The sequence below is a fragment of the Convolutriloba macropyga genome, chromosome 10 (genome assembly GCF_964194025.1).
Source record: "Convolutriloba macropyga chromosome 10, txConMacr16.3, whole genome shotgun sequence".
Classification (NCBI taxonomy): domain Eukaryota; kingdom Metazoa; phylum Xenacoelomorpha; order Acoela; family Convolutidae; genus Convolutriloba; species Convolutriloba macropyga.
The window spans coordinates 21,577,562-21,599,817 of NC_134477.1; the positions used below are offsets into that span (position 1 = coordinate 21,577,562).

A 22,256-nucleotide genomic window follows, 5' to 3' on the forward strand; every position below is an offset into this window, starting at 1 on the left:
ACCAATGAAACGTTAAGTACCAGCTATAAAGCAATAGGAAGATCTGTTACCAACTACGCTCCACCAATCTGGACACCAGACTTGAGCCAAAGCAACAGGAACTCTCTTCAAGCAAAACAAAATGCAGCGTTGCGCACAGTAACTGGTTGCGTTTGAATGACCCCAGTGGAGCACCTTCACGAAGAAATGAAGATGATACCTGAGAAGGAGCATAACCAACTGTTGTCAAAACAGTTTCTCCTGGGCAGCTTTCAACAAACCACAGTAGACCATCATACTGTTGCCAATGATGATAACAACAGAAACATCAGGGCCAGCCTTTATAGTGAATTTGGAGAAGTTGAAGTGACAAATGGAATCAAGACAGTAACGGCAGAACAATAAAAAAGTGGACTAAAGGTGTTGCATTACAGAGAAGTGAAGAAAGCAGCAGCCGTAAAATTGAAGCTGCTGGGAGAGATTCCCCCCGAAATCAACCAAGTTGAAGAAGAGAAATTATCAAGGCTCGAACGCACCAGATTAGCCCAACTAAGATCCGGCTACTGCCCACTTCTGAACAGCTATCTGAGTCCAATAGATGAAGAAATCCAGAACAGCTGCACCCTCTGTAACAACGAAGAACACACTGTGAAACAGCATTTTGAATGTCCAAAGAATACAACTAGCCTGAAAATTGCAGACCTCTGGAACAATCCGAATGAAGCAGTGAACTTTTTAAACTCGGGGGATATAGAGAGATACTCGGTCTCTCAACGCCAAACCAGGGTCTCGTGCTCCGGCAGATAGCAGAGAGGGTGCGACGTAAACTTGCCAAGGAGAAACTGGGCCTCCTCAGAAAACCAGGGTTTCCTTTGCATTGACCAGCGGCAAGGAAAATGCGCCCCAGCTGATCATTAGAAGCAGTGCTCCGGAGAGTCACAACCGGAACACCAGGACGAGACGAGAGCTTAGATCTTCACCAAAGAAAGGTTCAAATCCTTCGTCCACTGTAGATCAATCTGTTCTGACACCAGTGTGCCTTTTCTGATTTATTTAGTATAAACACTGCTCATTTGTCGTCTGTGGACTGTACGTTAGAGGCACTTCGGCTGTATTTTCCTTTCTCTAATGTCCAAATCACTAAAGATCAACTCTTTTGCCTTTTGATGTATTTGGACAATGTCATGTTCTCGTTCGAAATTCTCCTCTCTCATTTTTGCATGTACTGCAGAATGAGACCTGTCATGATTGCAGTCAATTAATATAGAGGGTGTTTAGTGTGCCAATAACTGTTAATGTCACTGCGTCACATCAATCAAAATTCGAGTCGTTTGTGACTGATGGTCGGAAGTGAGATGACGATCTTCTGCAAGTGAGCTGCAAGAGAGGATTGTCCTTGTAGATTTCAATCAGCTTGCTAGCTGGAACTGGTGGCATCGGGAATTCCCAAACGATGTTGCTTAGGCATGAAAGGTGGCTGCTTGTTGAATGATATATCTCTGAGAGATCATGGTATCAGTTACCACTATGTGCTTGCCATGAAGAGAAGCAAGTGACACTTTTTTCTGGTTTGTTTATTTACAGAGCATAAGCAACTATCTGAATTTTGTGTTTTGTCACTTCTTTTATCCAAGAAAGTGGTTGATTCGGATGACTGATTGTGTAGAGCCTTACTGGTATGGCTTGCAGTTTTAGCTTTTATGACGATGCTAAATTTTGATTGGTGATTGAATGGCATATTTCCATCGCGGTATGCTGGTTGACGTTCTGGACAATCTCGGGCAGTGTGCTCATTGCTAGCACATGTTCTGCAAAATGTCCTCATTGGTGTAGGAGATCTTTCGGTACGTCCATTACTTCGGTCGTTTTGTTGGAAGTTTGACCTTCCTCTCGAATAATTTCCTCGACCTCTCTGAAAGCTTCCACGGTTACGTCCTCTGCTGTTGTAGTTGTTACTGTATCCTCGGCCATTTTGGTTTCCATTGTACTAGTATGTTTGTCTGTTGTAGTTGTAGCCTCTGTAGTTATTTGCTCTTCTGTAGCTAGGGTACTGAGTACTCTCCACGCGTTGATGCGGTGGCTGTGCTACTTGCATTGATGCTATGCCTGCCGCCATTATGCTTTCTATGGCTTGGGCCACAGCAGGGTTTCCCGATGCGTTTAGTGTATTGAATGCCGTGGTGTATTGTGGTTCGGGGTTTATCTGATCAATTCTGACTCGTCGTTTGATGATAGCGCATAGTTCGTTTACAGTGATGTTGTCATTCTCTTTCAGCAACACTTTCTTGTACTTGAAGGGCATGCCTTGAATGAATTGTTCTCTTATTCGTCTTGTTCTTTCGTCAGTGCGGTCTATGTGAGCTGCAGGATCGTCCACAATTGCGAGGTTGGCGAGGCGTTGCAGATCTGTGAGGAAGTCATCTGGTTGTTCTTTCACTGGATCAAACTTTCTCGATTGCAGATCGAGCTCAAAGTTTCTTCTTTGGTCTGCTCCTGCATATCGGTTGCGTAGTTGTTCAAGCGAATCGTCTAGATCGTTTCTTGTGTTTTCGGCGAGTCGAAGGTAATAGTTGAGTGCATTACCGGCTAAGTGTAGGTGAAGATATCTTGCACGTTGGTGGTTCGCTTCAGGAATTCTAGATACAGCAATGCTTGCTCTCAGTAGTCCTTCAAATTCAGGCCAGTTTTCGTTTGGTAATCCTGAGAACCTTTTCAGATGTACGTGAGGCGGACTTGGATCTGCCATTTTCTTTTAGTCAGTTTGTTGTTGAAGTGTTTCTGTGGAAAGAGCAATTTGTGCGCTTCTCCAATTTAGCTGTGTCACAGAGTTTGCAGTTTAGGCTATTTGGTTGGTCTTTTTTTTTCTTCGCTGCAAGTTTTTTACTTACTTTTCTGTCGATTGTTTTGTCGTTGAAGAATACGAACGGGTTTCTAGGATGATAGCCTTCCAATAGTGTCATAGAAGGACTGTTGTGGCTTGCGTTGTATTTTTTTCTTTGCTAGCAAAACAAAGAGGTTGATGCTCAAATAATTTTGAATGGGTAAAGTTGGTTTGTGCTTGTGGTTTGGTTAATTTCTCGAATTCGGTAGTTTTGAAAGAAATTGTAAAGTTCTGAGTTTTTTGTAATACGGATCCGTTTGATGTCGGTTTGATTGTCTTCTTGTGCGATAAAATAAAGGCTAATTCCGCTGTTTGTTTTTCTAATGATTCGAAGATTGTAAGTTTTTCCGTTAATGGCTAATTCCATGAGTTTCAAATTTTTCTTTCTTTTTAACAGAAGTAAGCGTTCAACATCTCTGTCGCCATATGATAACTCTCTTCTTATTGTTTGCTTCTTCCTTTTTTATCTTTTTAGAAGCAGCTATGTAGGTGCTAGTGCCAAGTACTATATTGTATGAAGACAGAGTTATCGTTGCAATATCCTTTCTAATAAAGGCTTTTAATTGCAAGTTTTTGCTAAGTGCTATTCGAAGCGCGGGTTCGGTAAAAACGCTCTTTTTCTGCTAAAAGTTTTTCAATTCAAGTAATATGGAAAGCAACTGAACTGTACTGAGCACAATCGTCTGTCTGAATTTCAAGATAATAAAATGCGTGCTGTATGAATTTATAAAAGTCTTTTTCAACCAATCAAAATTTAGCATCGTCATAGCTTTCATCAAATGCAAGAAGGTTTTTACTAGTTTTTGCAAGTAGTTTTGATTCAGATTGGGCGTTTGCTGTTTTTGAACGCTACTTGCTGTTTTTATTGATTTTTGTAATTGTCTAGCGTTACTAGACACTGTTCTGATACTAGGGCTGTATGAGTTATCTTTAATTCCTCCGTTGGCTTTCCGTTGTTTTGATTGTATATTGTATCAGCTAAAGGTAAAGGGGGCAAATTATACATATTTTAACGTGAAATTAACTCCTTCATTCAATCTAACAATAAGGCAAGCGAAAAGAAGATTTTGTCCAGTTTCAATTCCTGTTTTTAGATTTATTTTGTCTCTAAGCTTGCGGAGCAAAACTATCGCATCAGTTTTCTGACAATTTTCGAAATACGTGGGCTGCCAATTCGTCACATAACTGGCACAAAGACGTTTTTATTTTTACTTGCGGCTTAGCGATAGCAAGGTTATTATCGGTCTCATCGTGGTTTTTAGTATTGGAGAAATGTCTTTTTAGAAAAAATGCTCTCTGAAGTATTATTGGAACAGGATGTAAAGATAATTAATAATGGGGTTTCGCTGATGGCTAAATTTAAAGGAGTGAAGACATAGTTGTTTTTATGTGCGGCTTTCTTTGTTTGTTATCGTGTTCTAAAGGTTTGTTAGCGATAGGTTTTTTTACGATATTGTTTTTAAATAGCCAATTTGAAGATTTTCTGACATTTAAAAGAGTTGTATACCAATTTGGAGTTATTAATAGCCGCACAGCGATAGCTGGGGCTATTATTGGCCTTCTCTTGGTTTTTTACAATTCAAAGAATTTGAATTGTATTGGGGCGCTGTCTTTTTTTGTTAAGATCTGTTCACACATTTTCATGATTTTTGAAGTCAAATTGGAGTAGTGATTTTTTCGCTCTACATTTAAAGTAGAGTGAGAAAACGGTGTTTGAACAAAAATTCGCTTTCTCGCTAGTGGTTTTTTGTTCACATGCGGCAATTTCGCTTTGATTTTTTCTGTTTTTTCGATTTTTTGGATCGGATTTTTTTCGCAATCCATTCAGTCCTTTCTAGGTCTAGTTTTCTGTTTAGTCAATGAAAATTCTTTGAATTGTACGTCAGTACTTGTCCTGCTATGTTTTTTATTTCGTCGTCGCGATTTTTGTTACGACCATATGACGTCACAGCCACTTTTTTTCATTCGTTCATGCAATTTCAACTGAAATGCATGTGTGACGTCATTTTTCGCTCTTAGTGGAGCGAGTTTTTTTGTTCATTCGCGTGATTAAATTTTTGGTCACACTTGACTTACCTCACTCTCAAAAATGACTTCCTCACTTTGAAGTTGACTTTTATTTACTTTATTTCAAAGAGATAAGGTCAAATGGGTGTGTGCCACTCTAAATGAAGGTTATTTGAGAGCCGCTAATAGAAGCAGCAAAACCGTATACAGATTTTTAAACAAAATATAACATATCAGCCTTCAATGAAAAGACGAATTTTTTTGGTCTGTCTTTTTTATTGTTTTTTTTGAGACTGCAGATCTACGAATCTATTGCGGCTATTTTCTGGCAATCTGCCAGCTATGTTATTTTTGCATATTTTCAGGCTAGTTGACCAATTTTTGGCTTGACACAGCTTCTTGGGGCAGCACATGTTGAGTTAATCTATCATTTAGGACCCTAATATGAGTCGAGTTATTATTAACATCAAAAAAGCAAATGGTCTTTTGGCGTGAAATTTTCCCACTCAAATTTAAATTTTAGTGAGAAAACGCTATTTGAACAAAAACAAAATTTTGTTTTCTCGATTGTGTTTTTTGTGTACGTGCAACAATTTGACATCTGTCTTCATTGTGGTTGTCCAATTTCGGGATCTGTACTATTTGGTGTGCAAATTCCATTTATGTCAGAATTAGAAACGGGATAAACCCATAAAGCCCATTTTTAGATGCCCGGTACTTGAGCTTTGTTCTCATAAGTTTTAGTTACTATCTATAATGCTTATTGGTTTTGATACTAGACCCTGTAGCCTCTCACGGAGAGACAGGAATATGTTCAATTACGAAATGACATGAAAATAAATCGCACTTAAAAAGTTTTTATACAAAAATCAATTTTTGTTGATAGTGGGTATTGTCACTGGCTCTCAGGCGACAGGTCGGTGCTTCAAACCCTCCGACGTTAGAAGTTTTTGCAACATAGAAGTTTCTCTAGCATTTCCCACGTTCTGAAATGTTTGACGCGCCAGTCATTAAAGAGCAATTCGTCCGACATTAGTTGGTTTATTTTCTTGTTTTAAATGCGAATGTACCTGAAGTGCAATAGATTTTCTACTTTAAGAAGAAATGCCTAAAGGAACGCTCTTGATAGCAGCGTGCCGATAACGTTGTACAGTTATTTAATTGCTCTCAAACGAAGTTTGTAGCAATTATATTGGTAATGTCGGCCTTTTCTATGCAATTTTTCGCTTGACCGATTTTTCGTCTGACCCATTTGACTTTTCATCCTTAAAAACGGGATAAAGATTTAGCGCCCAGCGGGTATTAAGTGCTCTTAGAGCCTTTCAGCTCACTAGTCTCCAAGTATGCTATGCACAGAAACTGTTTTGGAGACTTATACTTATGGTGTGAAGGGCGGTTCTTAGAGGTCGAAGAACCCCCGCTGTTGCCCCCCGCCCTACTGTTGCCCCAGCCCATCAAGTGCACCCCCCCGTGGCTAGCTACTGACGAAGCCAACCGCTCGCGGGTCGTTTGAGAGCAATTCGCCCGACGTTAGTCGGTTATGTTTTGTTACTGCGGTTTGAACTTATCTGATTGACTATTTTCAGGTCGTGGCTTTCCTGATGTGGTGGCGTTCATCATAGTAATCGCAATGACCATCCTTCTAGCGGCAGGCGTCAAATCTTCTGTTTGGTTCAACAACGCACTCAATCTGGTGAACTTTGCTGCCTGGGTGTTTGTAGTCATCTGTGGGTTGTTCTATGTCGAGCCAGAGATTTGGAAGACGGAAGGAGTTTTGCCCTACGGAGCATCAGGGGTAAGATTTATCAGATTACGTGATGTCACAATGTAGCGTTTTCTTAAACTTATCAAAAAGAAGGTTTGGCTGGTTTTGTGGTCACTCATTTCTGTGGAGTCTTTTGATCTCTCATTTTTGTGTGCGCGGAATGTTATTTTTTTTCAAATTACTTGCTTTCTGTACTTGAAAACCTCGAAATATTAAGCATTGGAACAGTTTATGGACCGAGCATAGTTTTTGAACTCTTTTTAAGGCTATTAATGTTCATAAAAAGTTAAGTTAGGACGTGGTGGTTTTTCTTAAAAGTCAAGTTAGGAGTTAGTGATTTATTACGACTCGAAGAACAGTTTATGCGGCCTCTTAAAAAAGAGTTTTTTATTTTTTTTTTGGTTTAGAGGTTTGATTATGATATTTTTTAAATTTTTGGCAGAGATTTATGCTAATGTGGTGTTTCAGCTAATTTGCTGATTTTTACGCGAATCGTAGCGATTTTTTGCCTTTTGTTTTACTGCTTTAATTCGGATTTGAAATGAAACCTATTACTTAAGGAGTGTTTAGATAACAATTGATATTATTTTCGTTGGTATAAAACTTTTTTTTGCTGGCAAATATGACAAACAGAAATTTTAAACTATTTTCTCATTTTTTTTGCTGTGTTTCATTAAATTTAGACTAATTTTGTAGCCTTTTATGACTTGCCTTTTAATACCCATACTTGCTTAAAAGATCTTTCTTTGGTTTTATGTGCCTTTGTAATAGCATAGAATTAATCTATTTTTTTTTGGTTGAAGTTGTTTACAAGCTTGTTTCTATTTGCTCTCAAACGACGTTTGTAACAATTATATTAGTTTTGCGGCCTTTTTGTGCGATTTTTCGCTTGACCTCTTTCCTCTGATCCATTTGACTTGACGTCCTCAAAACACCAAATTTCTCGATTCACCAAAACTGGAGGCGACAATATCTTGCTGTGAATGGCGGTTCTTAATCTAGCATCTCAACCTCAGCTGGGTATTACGGAAGAGCAATTCGCCCGACGCTAGTTATGTTTTCATGAAATTCCTGCATATATTGTTTTGAAATCGGTCACTTTTCGTTTCGTATGATGCAAAGTCAAATTCCGCGCGGTAATTTATGTGTTTGTGGTAATCCGCTAAATAAAAGTCAAAATCAGAGCGAAGAGTGTTTTTCATGCAGCATACTAAGAGCGTCAGACCAATTTAGTGTAATTTTTTTCTTTGCTAAGTGAGCAATATTTTTTGATCACGCGTGGCTTCAAACCATTTTGTTTAAATCTAATTTTTTTTAGCTAAAAGTGTTTGTCTCTATTATTTCGGCGAGTAATGGTATGTTTGGAAGCATTTTTGACCATCTGAGGAAAATGTTAAGACTTCTACCTGCTATTTTTTGCCCTTTTTAATAAATTTTTGAAACTTTGCAAATTTCTTTGAATTTTGGGGTCTTTCTTAGGTTGACGTTAGTTGTTATAGTGTATTTGATGATCTAATTTGATTGATTTTGATTTTGTGTTGTGTTTGTTGCAGAAAATGGAGTAATTTTGATCAAACTCTGTTTCATTTTCGTCTGTTTCAAGATTTTTTCTTTTTTTTTCGTCCACTTGAGCTTTTTTCAATAGGTTTTTTGTTTCAATATTTAATCAAGAGCTATTTAATAGGTATTTCTTTTTCATTTTCACACTTTAGTGTTATACAGCGAATTTTAAATATTATAAATAGTACAACTTTGTTGTTTTTTTTTAGTTTTTTTCACCTTTTTTAAATTGTTGGTCAGGATGTATGTAAGAGACAAATTGTATGACAGTGATTGAGCAGAAAAAAAATCAAATGCTTTCCTAGAATAGTTATCGGGGAGCAGCATTTTATTGGGAAATTTGTAAAATTTGTGTTGTTTCTTTTTCGTTTCACAGTGTGTACCATTTTGTATTTTTATTTACAGTTGGTTATTCTTTATTGAATGAGAACTGTTTTTATTGCAAGATTTTTTTACAAAATTTTGTTTCGGTGGTCTCAACTTAAGCTGATAGTTTATCAGATTTTTTTTTGTTTTGTTTTTTTCTGTTTTTTTTTGTTTTTGTTTTGAAAAACAAAACAAACAAATTTTGTTTTTCTAATGTTTTTTTTACTATTATTCTTTGAAAATATCAACAATGGTTAGAGGCACATTTTGTTTAGTGAGTAGCTGGCTGGGGCCTAATTGAACATCTACTGCGAGTAGATTCCGGATTTTTCCGGTTATGTATTTTTGAGATCTGTTCACACTTTTTTCGAGCCTTTCTTGTCAATGAGAAGTCAAATTTGAGTTGTGATTTAATCAAGCTAGGGTAGTAGTAAAAGCAGGAAGCGAGAAGTTTTATAACATGAAATTTTTTCAAACTCCTTTTACATTGATTTGAGAAATCGGTATTCAAACAGCTTTTGTTTTTCAGAGCAAATTTCAACGTGCCGCAATTTTTTTCTTTACTGACGAACTCTTTAAAAGGTGATAAGTGTGTTCCAATTATGCGTAGTTTTAGTTTTTTAAATCCCTCAAAAAGAACCTAATGGTTTTTGAGACTTTTTGATCTGTTTGAAGGTTTTTCTTCATATATAAATGTTTCTCCACGACTTTTTTTTTAAAAAATATGTTTGCCTTTTTTCCTTTGTTCTGTCACTTAGTTTCAAAATTGATAGGTCTCATTGGCCCTTTTATTCGGCATTTTTGAGTTTGTCTAATGATTTCATTGAAAAAGTAACTGTTTTATTGACCCCGACACAACTATAACCTAATGACAGTCCTCTAGGCTCTTTGATGAGTTTTTTTTGACTTTATAAAATGGTTTTTGCTTATATGGACGTGTTTTCACGATTCTGACCAATTGTTTTCAAAAAACATAGTGATTTTTGTGTTATGCCAGTTGTAGTTGTCTTTGTTGATCTGTCAGTTGTTGTTTATCTTTCAAACCCCCGCCCCCCTTCTGAACCAATTTTGCATCTGTTTTAAGCTTTTAATCATCTATGTAAAGGCTATCAAAATGGACAAGATTTTCAAGATTGGGTCTTTCTTGCATTTTTGTTTGTTGTCTTTACTTATTCTCGCACAATACAGGTGTCATGGGCTATCTCATGACCCATGTTTGGCTTTTTTATATCTTTTCAGAGATAACAATTTGCAGATTTTTGGCCCAATTTATTTAAAATTAGCAATTTTTAGAATTGGCCCGTTTTTGAAAGTTAATGATATTCGCCCGTTATTGTCCTGTTGCTAATGCCATTAATGACAGGTCTCAATTGATCTCTAATGGGAAAAAATTAATGCAGTTAAGGATTTTTTTTTAGTTCTAATTTTTTGGCTTTCAGAGATTTTTAACATTTTTGAACTTTTGATTGTTACCTGAGTTTGTTACTTTTGTTATGTGGTCACTAAATTGCTTTAATTGTTTTGGACATATGTTTTCTATTGATGGAAAGTGCGGTAGATCATAAAGATAAAATTTTTAGTTAAGTTTTATAATGACATTGTTTAAACGTTTTTTGAGGCTCACGTTGTTTGACACAAAATTACTTTGTTGACGTTATTATTCTAAAAAGGGAAATGGAAAAAGTTTTTAAAGAATTTTCTAGTGTTCTTTTAATTTGCGTTTTTGGTGTATTATGCTGTTCTTTCAAAGGGACTGATAGTGATTTTGGTTTGCTCATTTTTTTGAAAAGCAGTTTAGGAGTTGTCTGTTTTATTGTGCTACGTTTTAGCTTTTGATTACGTTTTTTGTTTTACTTTAGTCGGTACTTTCACGTTTGATTCCTGACTTACCTCAATCACAGTTTCAACTGAATCGATTTTGTTTCTATTCATCTATTGAGTTGAACAATATAGCGAATACTGACGAGGTGAAAGACGAAAAATCAAATGAAATGCTGTGAACCGATAAAGCCCGATCATAAAGTCAGTGCATTAGGTTGTCAGAGTTCATTGGAGCGTATGCTGGAAGGCTATTAAGCTTAATAGCCTTCATTTTCGAAGATGAGTTGAAACTGAAACTGCACTGCATATCAGAACACCACTTTTGACACTTACAACAAATGGTATCAATTTCAGCAGAGCCGTTGCTAGCGTGCCTTAGTATTAAGTTTAATAACCATTACTTAAGGATCTAAATTGATTATAGTTTTAGGATCTAACAAAGAGAACAGCAACTTGGCACTTAGTAAAATTTCATCTTTGTATTTATTCTTTTTTTCAATCCCTATGTGTATCAAAGGGGTCAACGGCGGCTGTTTTCCAGCAAATTACCGGCTATGTTTTTGCTTTAACTCGTTTTATATGTGACTTAGAATACGCGTGTAGCTTTTTAAGGATTCAAGTACAAGTATTGGCAGAAGCAGACAAATGACTCGTCACCGCCAGCAGTTTGAAAGAAATAAGTTTTTTAAAATAGCGAGGTGCACTCAAATAGTTTCAAAGAAAACTGACAAAAGTGGGTTTTGTTGTTTGCGGTTGAACGGTGGCAGATTTCTGACTTTACATAATGGGCGCGGAGTACAGTTTACTCCGTTTGGTTTTTAATAGCTGCGATAGGCGAGGAGTGCCATAATTGACCTCTTCTGTGTTTTTTACGACCTGAAATTTAAAATTGTTTTCCTGCAGGTTCCTTGAAACCTGAAATACTTTTTCTTGGCGATTGTCTGACCTAAAGTTGAAGGTAAATAATCTACCGTGGTTCATTTCAATGTTTTTTACTTTGGACAAATGCTCTTTGACATAAGTAAATGAGTTAGACGTACCAAGCGTCTATTTCCACTGGTCATTTCAGTTAGTTACGTTGATTTCTTGAGTCTTCAGAGCTATCTCAACAAGTATTTGATTGAATACTGTTTTTGGAGAACGCATTAAAGTTTTCAAAGAGAAAATTTCCAACCAATTTTTTATAATTTGTTTATCTTAAATCGACTGTTCTTGTATTCAGTTAAATAGCAAAGGATCTCAGATTAAATTTGCGTGGTTTGTGTTCAATGGTATTTATCAATGTGTACATTAACATGCTGTTTTGACTGTTTCTGAACAGTGGTCTCTAATTTTGTTGTTCTGTTTTAATTCAATGAAAAATGTTATGGTTGAATGCATATTTACTATATTAGAACAAAAAAATTATTTAGAATATTTAGTAGCCATAACGTGGATACTGCGTATCTGAAACCGCTCTAAACAAGCTGACTGATAACCAAAATGCCGTTGCTAGGACAATAGATCGAAGGCAAAAATTGGGGACAGTAGATCAACAATGAAATTTTTCAAGTGCGTATTAGCTAATCAGATTTGAGCGCTCATTTATTATACAGCGTATAACATGTTCAATCGTGATAGTTTGTTCGGCTGTGATAGGTTCATATCAAGTCCCACGGTCTGCTAAGGTGATGTCGTTATCTGTATTTGCTTTTTGTTGATGAATTTCTCAATAACGCAATTGAATTTTTTTTAAATATTTTTTGTAAGGGATACTCCCATTGTGTAAACGTTTTTCGAGGCTCACGTTGTTTGACACATAATTGCTTTAGTGACCTTGTTACTTTAAAAAGACAAAAGGAATACGTTTTTAAAGATTTTTTTAGTGTTCTGTTAATTTACGTTTTATTTGCTGTATAATGTTGTTTTTTTTCAAAGGGACTGATAGTGATTTCTTCGGTTTGCTCATTTCTTTGGAATGCAGTTCAGGAGTTGTCTTGTTACTTTTTTAAATGCTACGTTTTACCTTTTGATAGCCTTTTGTTTTACTTTAGTCACTGCTTTCACGTATAGTTCCTTACTTACCTCACTCACTGATTCAACTGAATCTATTTTATTTCTAATCATCTTTTGAAATAAGTAGTATAGCCAATGCTGCCGAGGTGAAAGACGAAAAGTCAAATACAACGGGGTGAACCAATAAAGCCCGATCATAAAGTGAGAGCATTAGTTTGTCAGAGTTGATTGGAGCGTATGCTGGAAGGCTATTAAGCTTAATGGCCTTCATTTTTGTTGAGCTAAGCATAATTTCAGAATCTAACTGAAACCGCACTGCGTATCAGAACACCCCTTTTGACACTCTGAAAAAATAGTTATTTTTATCAGAGCGGTTGCTGGCGTGCATTAGTATAAAGTTTAATAAACATCAGTTTAGAATCTAAATTAAGTATAGTTTTAGAATTTAACAAACTGGACATTAATTTGGAAAACTTCTTGGCATTTAGTAAAAGTCCATCAATTTCTATTGATTCCTTTTTTTCAATTCCGATGTGTTTTAAAGGGATCAGCGGTGGCTGTTTTCCGGCAATTTATCGGCTATGTTTTTGCTTTAACTCGTGATATATATTACTTAGAATACGCGTGTAGCTTTTTAAAGGCTCAAAAAGGTACTGGCAAAAGCAGACGACAAATGACTTGTCAGCGCCAGCAGTTTGAAAGAAATTAGTTTTTTTAAAAATAGCAAGGTTCACTCAAATAGTTTTGAAAAAGTTGGTTTTGTTGTTTGCAGTTGAACGGTGGCAGATTTCTGACTTTACATGATGGGCGCCGATTACAGTTTACTCCGTTTGGTTTTAATAGCTTCGACAAGCGAGGAGTGACATAAATGACCTCTTCTGTTTTTACGACTTGAAAAGGTTTTCCTGCAGGTTCATTGAAACCTGAAATACTTTTTCTTGGCGATTGTCTGACCTAAAGTTGAAGGTAAATAATCTACCGTGGTTCATTTCAATGTTTTTTACTTTGGACAAATGCTCTTTGACTTAAGTAAATGAATTAGACGTACCAAGCGTTTACTTCCACTGGTCATTTTTTCAGTTTTTAGTTACGTTGATTTATTTCAGAGCTATCTCAACTAGGATTTGATTGAATAATTGTTTTGAAGAACCCATTTAAGTTTTCAATGACAAAATTTTAAACCATTTCCTTCTATAATTTATGTTTATCTTAAATCGACTGTTTTTGTGAGCAGTTTAATAGCAAAGTATCTCAGATTATTTTTGCGTTTTTTTTTAAATTGCTTAAATGTATTGATCAATATGTACACACAAGTTATTTGAGCAAAAATTTAGGACAATAGATCAAATATAAAATCTATCAAGTGCGTATTGTCTAATCAGATTCGAGAGTTTAACATGTTCAATCTTGATAGTTGTTCGGCTGTGATAGGTTCATATCAAGTCCCACGGGCTGCTAAGTTGATCTCGTTATCTGTCTTTGCTTTTTGTTGATGAGTTTCTCAATAACGCAATTGAATTTTTTTTTTACATTTTTGTAAGGGATACTCCCATTGTGTAAACGTTTTTCGAGGCTCACGTTGTTTGACACATAATTGCTTTAGTGACATTGTTACTTTCAAAAGACAAAAGGAATACGTTTTTAAAGATTTTTTTAGTGTTCTGTTAATTTACGTTTTATTTGCTGTAAAATGTTGTTTTTTTTCAAAGGGACTGATAGTGATTTCTTCGGTTTGCTCATTTCTTTGGAGTGCAGTTCAGGAGTTGTCTTGTTACTTTTTTAAATGCTACGTTTTACCTTTTGATAGCCTTTTGTTTTACTTTAGTCACTGCTTTCACGTATAGTTCCTTACTTACCTCACTCACTGATTCAACTGAATCTATTTTATTTCTAATCATCTTTTGAAATAAGTAGTATAGCCAATGCTGCCGAGGTGAAAGACGAAAAATCAAATACAACGGGGTGAACCAATAAAGCCTGATCATAAAGTGAGAGCATTGGTTTGTCAGAGTTGATTGGAGCGTATGTTGGAAGGCTATTAAGCTTAATGGCCTTCATTTTTGTTGAGTTAAGCATAATTTCAGAATCTAACTGAAACCGCACTGCATATCAGAACACCCCTTTTGACACTCTGAAAAAATAGTTAGTTTTATCAGGGCAGTTGCTAGCGTGCATTAGTATAAAGTTTAATAAACATCAGTTTAGAATCTAAATTAAGTATAGCTTTAGAATTTAACAAACTGGACAGCAATTTGGAAAACTTCTTGGCACTTAGTAAAAGTCCATCAATTTCTATTGATTCTTTTTTTTCAATCCCGAGCTGTTTTAAAGGGATCAACGGTGGCTGTTTTCCGGCAATTTATCGGCTATGTTTTTGCTTTAACTCGTGATATATACTACTTAGAATACGCGTGTAGCTTTTTAAAGGCTCAAAAAGGTACTGGCAAAAGCAGACAACAAATGACTTGTCAGCGCCAGCAGTTTGAGAGAAATTAGTTTTTTAAAAATAGCGAGGTTCACTCAAATAGTTTTGAAAAAGTTGGTTTTGTTGTTTGCAGTTGAACGGTGGCAGATTTCTGACTTTACTTGATGGGCGCCGATTACAGTTTACTCCGTTTGGTTTTAATAGCTTCGACAAGCGAGGATTGACATAAATGACCTCTTCTGTTTTTACGACTTGAAAAGGTTTTCCTGCAGGTTCATTGAAACCGGAAGTATTTTTTGGCGATTGTCTGGCCTGAAGCTAAAAGTAAATAATCTGCCGCGGTTCGTTTCAATGTGTTTTTGCTTTCGACAAATTCTCTTTTACAGATAAATAAATGAATTAGACGTACCAAGCGTTTACTTCCACTGGTCATTTTTTCAGTTTTTAGTTAAGTTGATTTATTTCAGAGCTATCTCAACTAGGATTTGATTGAATAATTGTTTTGAAGAACCCATTTAAGTTTTCAATGACAAAATTTTAAACCATTTCCTTCTATAATTTATGTTTATCCTAAATCGACTGTTTTTGTGAGCAGTTTAATAGCAACGGATCTCAGATTATTTTTGCGTTTTTTTTAAATTGCTTAAATGTATTTATCAATATGTACACACAAGTTATTTGAGCAAAAATTGAGGAGAAAATATCAAATATATAATCTATCAAGTGCGTATTGTCTAATCAGATTCGAGAGTTTAACATGTTCAATCTTGATAGTTGTTCGGCTGTGATAGGTTCATATCAAGTCCCATGGGCTGCTAAGTTGATCTCGTTATCTGTCTTTGCTTTTTGTTGATGAGTTTCTCAATAACGCAATTGAATTTTTTTTTACATTTTTGTAAGGGATACTCCCATTGTGTAAACGTTTTTCGAGGCTCACGTTGTTTGACACATAATTGCTTTAGTGACCTTGTTACTTTCAAAAGACAAAAGGAATACGTTTTTAAAGGTTTTTTTAGTGTTCTGTTAATTTACGTTTTTTTTGCTGTAAAATGTTGTTTTTTTTCAAAGGGACTGATAGTGATTTCTTCGGTTTGCTCATTTCTTTGGAATGCAGTTCAGGAGTTGTCTTGTTACTTTTTTAAATGCTACGTTTTACCTTTTGATAGCCTTTTGTTTTACTTTAGTCACTGCTTTCACGTATAGTTCCTTACTTACCTCACTCACTGATTCAACTGAATCTATTTTATTTCTAATCATCTTTTGAAATAAGTAGTATAGCCAATGCTGCCGAGGTGAAAGACGAAAAATCAAATACAACGGGGTGAACCAATAAAGCCTGATCATAAAGTGAGAGCATTGGTTTGTCAGAGTTGATTGGAGCGTATGTTGGAAGGCTATTAAGCTTAATGGCCTTCATTTTTGTTGAGTTAAGCATAATTTCAGAATCTAACTGAAACCGCACTGCATATCAGAACACCCCTTTTAACACTCTGAAAAAATAGTTAGTTTTATCAGAGCAGTTGATTCTTTTTTTCAATCCCGATGTGTTTTAAGGGGATCAACGCTGGCTGTTTTCCGGCAATTTATCGGCTATGTTTTTGCTTTAACTCGTGATATATATTACTTAGAATACGCGTGTAGCTTTTTAAAGGCTCAAAAAGGTACTGGCAAAAGCAGACGACAAATGACTTGTCAGCGCCAGCAGTTTGAAAGAAATTAGTTTTTTTATAATAGCGAGGTTCACTCAAATAATTTTGAAAAAGTTGGTTTTGTTGTTTGCAGTTGAACGGTGGCAGATTTCTGACTTTACATGATGGGCGCCGATTACAGTTTACTCCGTTTGGTTTTAATAGCTTCGACAAGCGAGGAGTGACATAAATGACCTCTTCTGTTTTTACGACTTGAAAAGGTTTTCCTGCAGGTTCATTGAAACCGGAAGTATTTTTTGGCGATTGTCTGGCCTGAAGCTAAAAGTAAATAATCTGCCGCGGTTCGTTTCAGTGTGTTTTTGCTTTCGACAAATTCTCTTTAACAGATAAATAAATGAATTAGACGTACCAAGCGTTTACTTCCACTGGTCATTTTTTCAGTTTTTAGTTACGTTGATTTATTTCAGAGCTATCTCAACTAGGATTTGATTGAATAATTGTTTTGAAGAACCCATTTAAGTTTTCAATGACAAAATTTTAAACCATTTCCTTCTATAATTTATGTTTATCTTAAATCGACTGTTTTTGTGAGCAGTTTACTAGCAACGTATCTCAGATTATTTTTGCGTTTTTTTTTAAATTGCTTAAATGTATTGATCAATATGTACACACAAGTTATTTGAGCAAAAATTGAGGACAATAGATCAAATATAAAATCTATCAAGTGCGTATTGGCTAATCAGATTCGAGCGTTTAACATGTTCAATCTTGATAGTTGTTCGGCTGTGATAGGTTCATATCAAGTCCCACGGGCTGCTAAGGTGATTTTGTTACCTGACCTCGCTTTTTGTTGATGTTTCTCAATGACGCAATTGAATTTTCCTTTTTACATTGTTAGTAAGAATACTCGCATTGTGTAAACGTTTTTTGGGATTCACGTTATTTGACACATAATTGATTTGTTGACCTTGTTATTCTAAAAAGAGAAATGGAATAAATTTTTAAATAATTTTCTGGTGTTCTGTTTATTTACGTTTTACTTGCTGTATATTGCTGTTTTTACAAAGGGTCTTGTAGTGATTTCTTCGGTTTGCTCATTTCTTTGGAATGCAGTTCAGGAGTTAAAACAAATAGTGTCAGGTTCATCAGGGTGGTTGCTAACGTGCATTAGTATTAATTTTAATAACCATCAGTTTAGAATCTAAATTAAGTATAGTTTTAGGATCTAACAAACTGGACAGCAAATTGGAACACTTCTTGAAACTTGGTAAAATTCTATCAATGACTTGTTCTTTTTTGTGTCAATCCCGATGTGTTTCAAAGGGTTCAATGGTGGCTGTTTGCCGGCAATATTTTTACGTTAACTCGTGCTATATGTGACTTAGAATACGCTTGTAGCTTTTCAAAGCTGAAGTACAGGTTTTGGAAGAAGCAGGCAACAAATGACTTGTCACCGCCAGCACTTTGAGAGAAATAAGTTTTTTAAAATAACGAAGTTCGCTCAAATAGTTTTATAGAAAACTTTGACAGAAGTTGGTTTTGTTGTTTGCGGTTGAACGGTGGCAGATTTCTGACTCTACATGATGCGCGCGGCGTACAGTTTACTCCGTTTGGTTTTAATAGCTGCGATAGCCGAGGAGTGCCATAATTGACCTTTTCTGTGTTTTTACGACTTGAAATGGTGCATTGTTTTCCTTCAGGTTCATTGAAAGCGGAAGTTTTTTTTCTTAACGGTTGTCTGACCTAAAGCTGAAGGTAAATAACTTGCTGCGATTCATTTCAATGTATTTTTTTCTTTCCAAAAATGCTCTTTGTTAGATAAATGAATAAATTAGACCTACCAAGCGTTTATTTCCACTGGTCATTTTTCAGTTGTTAACGTTGATTTCTTAAATCTGAAATTTGAGTCCTCAGAGCTATCCCAACAAAGATTTGATTGAATATTTGTTTTGGAGAACCCATTAAAGTTTTCAATGACAAAATTTTAAACCATTTCCTACTAAAATTTATGTTTATCTTAAATCGACTGTTTTAGTGAGCAGTTCAATAGCAACGGATCTCAGATTATTTTTGCGTTTTTTAAAAAAAAATTGCTAAAATGTATTTATCAAGATTAAATCTCTCAGATTAAATTTGCGTTTTTTAAAAAAATTTTTGCCAAATGGTATTTATCATTTTGTACATACACATGCTGTTTTGACCGCTTTGAACAATGGTCTCTATTTTTGTTGAGTTTTTTTTTCAATTCAATAAAATAATGTTATGATTGAATGGATATTTACTATTTTAGAACAAAGTTATTATTTAGCATAATTAGTAGCCATAACGTGAATACTGTGTGTCTAAAAGCGCTCTAAACGAGCCAACTGATAACTAACAAACAGGTGCTATGACACTAGATCAAAAGCAAAAATTGGGGATCAAAATAGAATTTGATGTGCCTATTGGCTAATCAGATTTGAGCGCTCATTTATTATACAGCTTATAAAATGACAACGTGTTCGGCTCTGATAGGTTCATATCTAGTCCCACGGGCTGCTAAGTTGATCTCGTTATCTGTCCTCGCTTTTTGTTGATGTATTTCTCAATAACGCAGCTGAATCGTTCTCTCTTTTACATTGTTTTGTAAGGGATACTCCTTGGCATATCAAACCATCTTTTGTTTTGTCAGTAAATTGTCTTTGATTTTGGATGGTATTTTCATTGAAGACGGTTATATTTTTCTACTAATTGCGGCGTGCTCTTATTCTTTTATTCTTTTACACTCTTATTGGATTAATTTTTTGTTCATTGGCTTGAATGTTTTTTTTTGGTCACACACGTGAACCTCAATCTCAACATGAGTTTTGCTACTTGAGGTTTGATATCCTCTTAGGATATCTCGCTGTAATTGATGGTTATTTGAGGGCTTGTAGAGCTTTTAGAAACAATTAATAATTTAGACGAAGCACTAGTCCCCTTATAAAACATGTGACATTTCATATATATATTAAACATTATTTTAAAATACGGCACGTGCACTTGGTGGCTTGAAATTAATGTACCCCTTCTAAGCTGGAGGGGGCACCAAAGAGAGACAAATTATTACTTCATTTATCAAATGGCCTGAGGCATCAATAGTTTACCACGATCATTTTGTTCGTAACGCTGTTGTACACATGTAATCTAGGAAACTTTTATGGCTGGTAACTTTTGGCTTCTATTTTGTGCTATTCTAATAGTATGTTTTATTCCATGCAGGTGTTTGCGGGTGCAGCTACGTGTTTCTACGCGTTCATAGGCTTCGACATAATAGCCACAACCGGAGAAGAGTCCAGGAACCCCTCTCGCTCCATCCCCCTGGCCATAGTTCTCACTCTGGTCATCTGCTTCGTGGCATACGAGAGCTGCAGTCTCATAGTCACTCTCATGGTTAGTACTATTCAAAATAGCAAGAGTGTAAATTTGGCTGGTAACAGATATTAATGGTTAGTACTGCTATATTATACTATGACCAAAGGCTGTTTTCACTTTGATTTTATCCGTTTTCGAACAGATTCCAAGATTCTAGCCTTTTTCTTGCAATTGGTTCAATTTTTTGTTTGCTATGGATTTCGTATAATACAATTCTGCGCTGAGAAATTGCTGGAATTACTTTTGAATTCTTTGACCGATTTTTATTTTCTGCAATTTTTTTGGAGCTAGGCGTTGGTAATAAAGCATTTTTAGCCTTTGAGAATTTTTCTGTCTTCTTTGTCTTTCTTATCTTTGATTTTGCTATAGTGTGATTTCTTTTTTGTCATTGATATCTCCAACAAGTGAGAAGTATATCTGATATTGTCTTAATGGCCGTGAAGCCAAAAATTTTTAAAATATATTCTTTCTTTTTTTGAATCAAGAGTTTTTCAGTTCTCGAATTTTTAAGTGTCGAAGAATATTATCTGCCTTAGCCTATCACAATGTGTCCTTTGGATCGCAGAGCTTATTGCAGAGCTGCAAAATTCGAAACCATTATCACTAGTTTTTTATGATAATTTTTAGCTGGGTCCGTTTGAGTCACTCAGCATTTGTCCAATCTAAGAACTTGGGCCCTTTTTCAACGCTACCAGGTGGTATTTTAATAATACGAGAATTTGCGGTATCAAGATTTTACAGTGCGATTTTTCTGTCAAAAACTTAAATTTAACTTAACTTTAAGTTTAAAATGTGTCCTCCTGCTATGTCTTTATTGTTAAGTTTTTTGTCCCGACCACATGATGTCACGATCACTTCAAATCTGCTTCCTGTTCGTTCATTCATGCAATTTTGAATGAAATGCGTGCATGTTGTCTTTTTTCACTCTTCTTGGGGCGAGTTTTTGGTGCAGTCAGGTTTCGCGTAAGTCACACGCGTTATGTCGCTCTCAAATGGTTCTTCTCACGATCAAATTCAAGGAAATAAGTTCAACTGAGCATGTGTCAATCTAATTGAAGGTTATCTGAGAGCTGCTAATAGAAGTGATAATAAATTTTACAGATTTCAAATCAAAATTTTACATCTCGACAATTTATAAGAAAAGTTTTTTTTGTCTGTTTATTATCTTTTTTTTTCTGGTGATCTGCAGGCTATTTTCTTGCAATCTGCAGCTGTGTTTTGCTCTGTTTTAGTCCCAACCTTGGTTAGTGTGGCCAAGAGTGGCTATTCTTGGCAGTTTTTGTTGGCTATGTTTCAGTATCCGCTGCTCGCGAATTTTGTAAGAGCATTGGATTTCGAAGAAATTTCTGTCTTTCAAGATTTTTGTTGATAGCTGCGATAGCTGAGGGTTTTTTTTAAAAACCCTTCGGGGGTTACGTTTTGGAAGGCAAATTTTTCACCATTCCACATTTTTTTTCCTGATACTCGAAATCAATGTAAAGATTCTGGTAAACAAATGAAACCTCACTATACCTAACCAATGGAATTTGCTTTTTTAATTTGATATTCTTCAAACTTTTGTTTGAAATTGGCGAAACATTCTATTGTCTAAATTTTTAAATATTAATTGTTTAAATTTTCAATGGTAGTATATCTGATTTCATTAGATCACGCGTTACCGCATATTTTTTGTTTTGACGCAAACTTGTATTCCTCTGTTTTTTGCAGGTTCATACGTAAATTTCCCTGTAATACAGATTCTAAAAAACTGCGCAAATATTTTTCAACATTTTGTCACCCCGGAGAACAGTAGCGCTTGTTGCTGCTGTTTCATCAACCAATCTGCCGTTCTCGTTCAAAATGCCGTTCTCGTTTTCTGAGATTACTCTCTTTTCTGTTTTTTTTTCCAACTCAGCTATGTTTTCTTAGGCAGAATTTTTCTTGGAGCAAGCAGAATTTGACTAATTTTATACTTTTTCTTTGAATTGCTAAGACTTCCTTGAGGAGCAGCAGGATTCTTAGGCACCCATTGGGACCACATTTTAGTCATTTGATCAGAATACGCTATAGAGAAAGATGTAAATTTATTTAACCCGTTCTCAGAGAATTTATCATGTGATTTTGACTTAAGCAAACTAAGTCAACTGACTTTTTATTTACGATCATCAAAAATTGGCAACTCCTGCTACCAAAGAGAGGAGACAACTGTCAAAGTTCATGTTACTTCTAACTTGTCTAATGAGAGGGTAGTTATTAAATATTTTTCAATTTTTACTTCAGAGGTGAAGATCGTTCTAAAACGCCAAAATAATGTTCAATTTGAATAAGAATTGTACTAAATGAGCTATTTTATAAGACAACTAACTTACTGAACGTAAAAATGAATATAATTGTAAATTGGTTTTAGCTAGGCAAAAACAGTCGTTCTCATAATGA

General features: G+C 35.5%; 1 protein-coding gene across 4 annotated transcripts in view; it reads left to right on the forward strand.

Moving 5' to 3' along the window:
* Window positions 1–22,256, forward strand: part of LOC142348821 (solute carrier family 7 member 14-like) — a 144,860-nt gene that overhangs the window by 70,452 nt on the left and 52,152 nt on the right. For all 4 annotated transcript variants that reach the window (XM_075400346.1, XM_075400347.1, XM_075400348.1 and 1 more), the window contains 2 exons: window positions 6,454–6,662; window positions 19,689–19,859. In XM_075400346.1, coding sequence (XP_075256461.1) covers window positions 6,454–6,662; window positions 19,689–19,859 — 380 coding nt within the window. The remainder of the gene's footprint in view (window positions 1–6,453; window positions 6,663–19,688; window positions 19,860–22,256) is intronic.